This window comes from Cenococcum geophilum, assembly GCF_001692895.1.
Source record: "Cenococcum geophilum 1.58 unplaced genomic scaffold K441scaffold_22, whole genome shotgun sequence".
NCBI classification, from domain to species: Eukaryota; Fungi; Ascomycota; class Dothideomycetes; order Gloniales; family Gloniaceae; genus Cenococcum; species Cenococcum geophilum.
Window position 1 is genome coordinate 2,043,347 of NW_027137580.1, and position 7,011 is coordinate 2,050,357.

A 7,011-nucleotide genomic window follows, 5' to 3' on the forward strand; every position below is an offset into this window, starting at 1 on the left:
AGTAGTCATAACATCGTACTTAAAGCGTCTGTAACATTAGTAAGGCAAATCTAACTAATTAGATAACTTTAACCGCCGGTTAAAGTTCCTTAATATCTTCGCGCCGCGTTTATATACTACCTATCTCTCTATACGCAAAATTAAGACGCTTTTTCTCCTCTAAATTTTTTCCTTACTAAGGTTTTTTATGAGGTTTTATTAAGGCTTAGGTATATAAAGGATTAGGAATAACACTTTTTAAAGGAGGGGGGGCATTATTAGGTAAAACCTAAGTAGATAGTTATATAGCTATAAGGTATAGGCGACCCTAGGGCAACCTAGGGGTAACTCGCCTATAAGGTATGTGCGCTATATATACCTAGGGAAAACCCTTTTTACCTCGCACACAGACTCCTCCTTTTCCCTTAAGGATTTGTCTATCTATATAATATACCTATTGTTCTATTATTAAACTCCTTATCTATATCCTTACCTTATAGATAATATCCTTATAGAGGAACTTCGCTATACTTTTTATATTTCTATTTTAAAGAGCCTAAGCTTCTACCTATCTAGATATATATTTTTAAGTAATAACTAGGTACTGGAATCTAAGATGGTTTAGCGGCATAAATATAATATTTACTATTACTTGTTACTATAAGGTAGACTCCTATATAGAGTATATTACTTCTTCTTCCTATCCTAACTATTACTCCTAGCACTATAGGCATAACTTAATATAATATAATATCTAACCCTATAGCCCTAATCACTAGTACCAATTTAAGACCCTTTAATACATTCCCTCCTGTCTATAATATCTACTCTAATTATAAAAGTTCTTAATAATATCTTACTAAGTAGTCTTATTATTAACTACTTTCTATATTAGTATATTCTTAGACTAGCGGTAGAGGAGCTATTAATTACGTACTAGGAACTTTAGTATATACTACTTTTTTTTTAAAATTCCTTAGTGTTTGTCTTTTTTAGACGTTGTAAGGTTACTAGCCATTTTATAATCTTTTAAAATGCTTTTAAATATAAGTCTTCTAATAGCAGATCCGCTTTTATTTTAAAAGGGCTAGTTGTATATTTTAAGGCACTTAGCTTATAGTTAATAAACTCTTTAATATAATTAGTTGGCTTATTAGGTAGCTACTATAAAAATTTCTTAGCTAGGCTATTCTTCTTCCCTAGTATATATTTAATATTAAAGTCTTATAGCTGGATCTATACTAGCTGTCTTATTATTAAAGCTCTAGGTAAATTAGTAGTAGTATAATTTAGTTATATAACTAAGGTATTTATATCCGTCTTAACTGTAAAGCGAACGCCGTATTGGTATACGCAACACTTCTTTAATATATATAGTAACGTCTAATACTTAAGTTTTTCTAAGTTATATTTCTATTCCGCTTAAGACTAAATACCACTTTTATATTAATATAGGTAATAAGGCTATATGCCTATCTATTCTTATATCTGTTAATGGTAAAAATAATTAGCCTAGCCCCCTTAGTATAATTAGTGTGTCTAACAGTTAGCTTAGCTGTAAGCTCGAGAAAAATAGCTGACTGACTGCGTTAATTGGATCGCTCGCTGCCTGCTAACTATTGAATAACGTACGCTAACTATTAAGCTGTTAGCTAGCTGTCTTAGTTAGGAAATTAGTATAAACTTTATGGTATTTTATTGCGGTTTTTTAGTAGAACCCCCCCCCCCCCCCCCCCATAATATAAATATAAATATTACCTAATTAAAATTTAGCCCTAATCTACCTAATATAGTATTTAAATATAGTTAAATTCGTCTTATATACCTATAGAGACTTAAAAAGGTAAATAGAATAGTGTAGCTAGAATATATTGCATTGCAATAGGAGGCAAATTGCCGCCACGTGTGGCAAGTTGCCGTTACGTGAGGCAAGTTGCCGTCACGTGTCACCGCGGCACTAGCGTGGTAAGGAACCTTAAGTTCCTCACCCTTCTTCGTATTGGAAGACAACATCCATCTATAACACCGCATAGTATATATCATTGTGATATATATATTCTGCACGTTGTTAAAGCATACTAACAAATAGTTAGTAGTAAAGGCTCCGGAGGCTCTATTTCTATATTAGATTTAATTAAATATAAAGCTCCTTTTAATATATCTTACTAACCTAGCTTTTCTGCCTCTATAGTTAGCTTTTAGCTAATAAAATTAATATATAAGCTTATTAACTGGGATATAGTTTAAGCGTTACTAGAGTTAGAGAATGAGAAAACGGTAGGAAAACCCAAAAAGAAAGAAAATCCTAACACCTGTCCCTGTCCTTTTACAATTTATTTCTATTCTTTTACTCCTTAACATCTTTTTAAAAGCCTAGTAGGAGTTGCCTCCTTCTAGAATTCTATTAATTTTATTCTTCTATAGAATCTTCTTTACTAGTATTATCTACTAGTTTAGCTTAGGCTAGATAAAAATAAGTAAATATAATGTTGATCTAATATCGGTTATTAGCTAATAAAATATTAGTTAATATTAGGTTATTGGCCAATATAGACCGGAAAATTATATTTCCGCAACATTAAAATAAATTAAACTTATATAACTATATACATAGTAATCTATTTAGTTTTGCTATATAGCTACTTATCCTAAATATTATATAGAGGTGTAGATTAGATCTAGGTGCTAGAGATACCCTTAATTAGCTAAGTATATATAGGTCGCTGCCAATAATCCTAATAGTTAGATATATGCTAATATATATAAGAGAGAAAATTTATATATACCTAAGCTAAAATAATTGCATTTTGGGCCGTAGCCCTAGGCTTATTATCCCCTATTAAAAGAGGATCTATTACTATTCTAGACCCCCCTCCCCCTACTAGGGGCAAGCCACGGTTGGCCGGCGTAGGTACATTATTACCTCCGTCTTATACGGTGCACTAACTAGCATAGTTAGGCCATTTATAATTAGCGTAGTAACTACCAAAGTAACTGTTAGCCTAACGGCACGACGGGAAGAGTTATAGGCCTAGTATAGCGCCGCGGCACTACTAGCAAGGTTAATCCACTGCCCTTCCATAAGATTATATAAGGATAGCGTTAACGTATAAGGGCCGATGCATTCCTATCTAATATAGGTAAATGCTCCTGTGTATAAACACCATATCCTGCCCAGGAAGGGCTAGAAGTGCTTGGCCCTATAGACTATATATATAGGGCCAACTGCTGCTATCCTATAAAGAGAATAGGGGCTTAGAGGTTCTAGGCGGCGGCAGCGAGGGCTTAGGTAGTAGTGGCGGCATCCTAAAGAATAAGGGTCCTATATATATATTAGTATTCGTATAAAGTAAGCAATTAGGGTAAATTAGTAAAGGGTAAGTAGTAGTAGTGGTTATAGTAGTGGTGCTACTGTTACTGCTTTACTTGTTAGTGCTTAATACCTATAAGGCAATCAGTTAAGAGTATATTAGTAAGGCTAGAGACTTAAGTAATGCTTATATAAAGCTAGGATACTTACGTTTTAATAGTAGCTAATAAGCTATAACTAGTTGTAGTGGTAGATAGTAACTGGGTTAAAGATAAAGGAAGAAGAAAGGTTAAATAAGGTAAAGTACCGTATAAAGAAGGAGTGTACAATTACGCGTCGTACAAAGAAATACGTATATATATTCTATTCTATTCTATTCTATATCTAGCTTAAAGTTTTCTTTTTTTTTTCTTATTCGTATAATTAACTCTTCTCTATTAAAACTCTTCTATTACCATTTAATTCTGCTTTTAATTTTTTAAGCATTTAAGTGTCTTAATTATATTAACCCTAAGCTTTACTCGCTCCTATAAAACCGTATAACGTACCCCTAAAAATATCCGCTTTAGTTTATTACTTACAGCTAGAATTAATAGAATATTAATAGCTATTAATAAAAGTTATAGCTAATGCTTACGTTGCTTGTCTTAACACTACTATTTAAGAGGAGAAACCTTAATGCGAAGTGGGTTCTTGGCGATATAGTTCTTATACTTATCTTAGCTCTTTAAGCGATTAAACTTATTAAGGTTCTTAATAAGCTGCTTATATGGATTAAGATCTTTTTTAGATAAGGCCTTCTTATACAATATAGTACCTAATACTTATAGTAAAGGCTAGGGGCCCTAATACTAACTTTAATACTCGTTCTAAAGTTGCTCTACTATATTAAGCGCTAGCTTTCGCCACTTCTTACTCTAATTTACTTTAATATACTTTGTATAACGCTATAGATAAAGAATAATTGCTATAGTATATAGCGGAGACTTATTAGACTTTAGGTAGTATTTATTAAATACCTTCTAACTAGCCTTAATCCGCTTATAGAAGAATTTATCTTCTTTATAATCTTCCTATTGTACAATATTAGCCTATATATACTCCCTCTAAATATATATACCTTACTAGGCTATTTTTAAAGTGGTGTATAAGGAGGTCCATTTAAAAAAAAGCATATGTAAGATTATTATATTATGCCCTCAAGATATAAAAGTTGCTTTCTTAAAGATAAGAAGAAAGCCTATCATTATACGAAGCTATTTCCAGTCTATAGGATTTAGAAAATTATTATTTAAGCCGTACTTCTTTATATATTAATTAATTATAGGCTTATATTAAATAGTAACCTATAATATCTTACACTAGCTATCCCATCTTATACAATTATTAAGTGGAATTTATCTTCTTACTAGCTCTTTAATAACCCTTATACGGCTAGGGGAGCTTTATATATGCATAATAATATTATAAAGCTTTTTAAGGGCGCCTATATCTTAAAAAAAAAATCTTTATCTTTAGCTTTATATAAATTAATCTGCTTAACTTTAACCTTAAAAAGAAAGGCTTAAATAGCAAGATTAATAATATGGCTATTATAACGGATTTGTTTATATAAAGATTTGTATATAATATAATCGGTAAGTAACCTAGCCACGTAAGTAAGCTAGCCACCTTAAAAATTAAAAATTAAAACTTTAATATCTTAACAGCCACTTAATAATAAGTTTTATTAATTTAAATTTGGGCTTTTATATACAGTTTGCAGCTTCTATTAAAGTTATATAGTAATTGGTTTAGTGGTTTTTAAAATATTATAATTTAGGGGCCAAAATAAAGCTAAATTGCTATATCTTAAAAACTACTAAGCCAATTACTATGCAACTTTAATAGATGCTGTAAAGCGTATATAAAAGCCCAAATCTAAAGTATTAAAATTTATTATTAAGTGGTTGTTAAGATATTAAAGTATGAATTTTCTAATTTTTAGTGGGGTTTTAAGGTAGCTGGATTACTTGCGTGACCAGGTTACTTACCGACTACGTTAATAGCTTCCTTCTTTTTTATATACTTTTTAATTGTACGACAAAAAGTATTATTTGTTCCCGTATTATCTAAGACAACTATACTAAGCTTTTGTATAATTCTATAGTCCTTTAGTATAGGAAGCAGAGTTAAGAACTAATCCTCTTTACTATAAAATTGTACCGTATAAAGAGCAAGGAGAGCTCTAAAGAGTCCTTTTAAGTTTTGCTTAATAAAGTAGGCGCAGACTTTAAGGAGAAGATGCTAATTAAAAGAGGTCCAAATATTAACTAAAAGATAAATACTTAATATTGCTGACTAAAGCTTCTTTTATACAATGTCTTTTATTAATTCCCATAATTCTTTAATTCTCTTTCTTACTTGTGTATAAGCTATTATAATAAAACTCTCTACCTTTAGATTAAGGACCTAGCAAAATATATAGAACTCTAGCCACTTAATAAGTTAAAGTAAAAGATTTTATACAATAATAAGGGAAATAAGGGCAGCCGTAATAGCCTCCTTATTAAGAGCGTTTTTAAATATAAGAGAATTAACCTTTATATAATTATGTTTTGTACAAAGCTGCGTATATAGATCTTAAAGCTTTTCTTTAGCACCTTAATTAATAACACCCGGAGTTTTAGAAATAGTAATCTTATACTTCTTTATAAGATAATTCCAGAAATTTATAACGTACTTTACGCCGTATAGTTCCTCCATATAGTACTTATAATATAAAATATATTACTTATCCCGGTATTTTTTTAGTTTATTGTTATATAAATCTTATATATAGCACTAGATTTTAGGGTTCCTTTTATCTTTTAATCTCTCCATACTAGCAGATAGTATAGGATTTAATATTTCATTATTAGGAGCCATTTTGTTGTATATATAATAAATATTGTAAAAGAAATTTAGGGTTGTAGGGAATGCCAAGAATTATTGGCCAATAATATTGACCGTCGGATTATTTAAATCTCCGCTAGTTTAGCTGCTTTAAGAGTCTTGTAGTCTTTACTATTAGCAAAGTATTTTTCTTTACAATTAATGCAAAGAGGGCTAGTGTGCTTATAAGGCTTGCCTATTATTATATAGGTAGAATAGGCATGGTCTTTAGATAGATATACAGCCGTATAATATCTACAGGCCTTAGTAGAGTATCTGTCTCCTATATGGCCAAATTTTTGGCAGCTAGTGCACTGCGTAGTAGGAGAGACTTCGAGGTATTTTACTACCTTAGTAGCTGTACCTGCAATTAAGATCTCTTTTTGCTTAAGGATTTCTTGTCTTTTTTCTTCGTTCTCTATTGTAAAAACTATAGAGCCAAATCTGGTCTATAGATTGTGTCTTTTTATACTAGAGGAGATCTATCTAGGTAGTCCTTGTATCTTTATACCATTAAAGGTCTCAATTTCTTCTTTTAGAAGCTTAGAGCCTCCTTCTCCTAGAAAAGGTAGAGTAGGATATACTAAACTTCTAAACTAGTTATAGCTAACCCATTAGCTTATATCTCTATAAAATAGGGTTTAAACTATTCTAGTACCCGATCTATTAAGAATAACCCTATATATGTGACCTAACCCGCTAGACTAGATAGCCTTATTTACGTAAGAAACCCTTTAAGCTTTAACTTTTCATTTAAGAATTATTTAATTAATGGCATCTTTATTTTTATTATTTTAAAGTTATTAAAT

The 7,011-nt window shown here is 30.8% G+C and overlaps 1 protein-coding gene across 1 annotated transcript; it reads right to left on the reverse strand.

Annotated features, from left to right (window-relative positions):
- Positions 1–6,288: 6,288 nt before the first annotated feature.
- On the reverse strand, positions 6,289–6,642 carry K441DRAFT_561963 (uncharacterized protein; the record flags this gene model as incomplete). Its single annotated transcript, XM_067643548.1, has 1 exon — positions 6,289–6,642. A coding segment is annotated over one exon (354 nt), but the record flags the coding sequence as incomplete, so codon positions are not given.
- Positions 6,643–7,011: the final 369 nt, after the last annotated feature.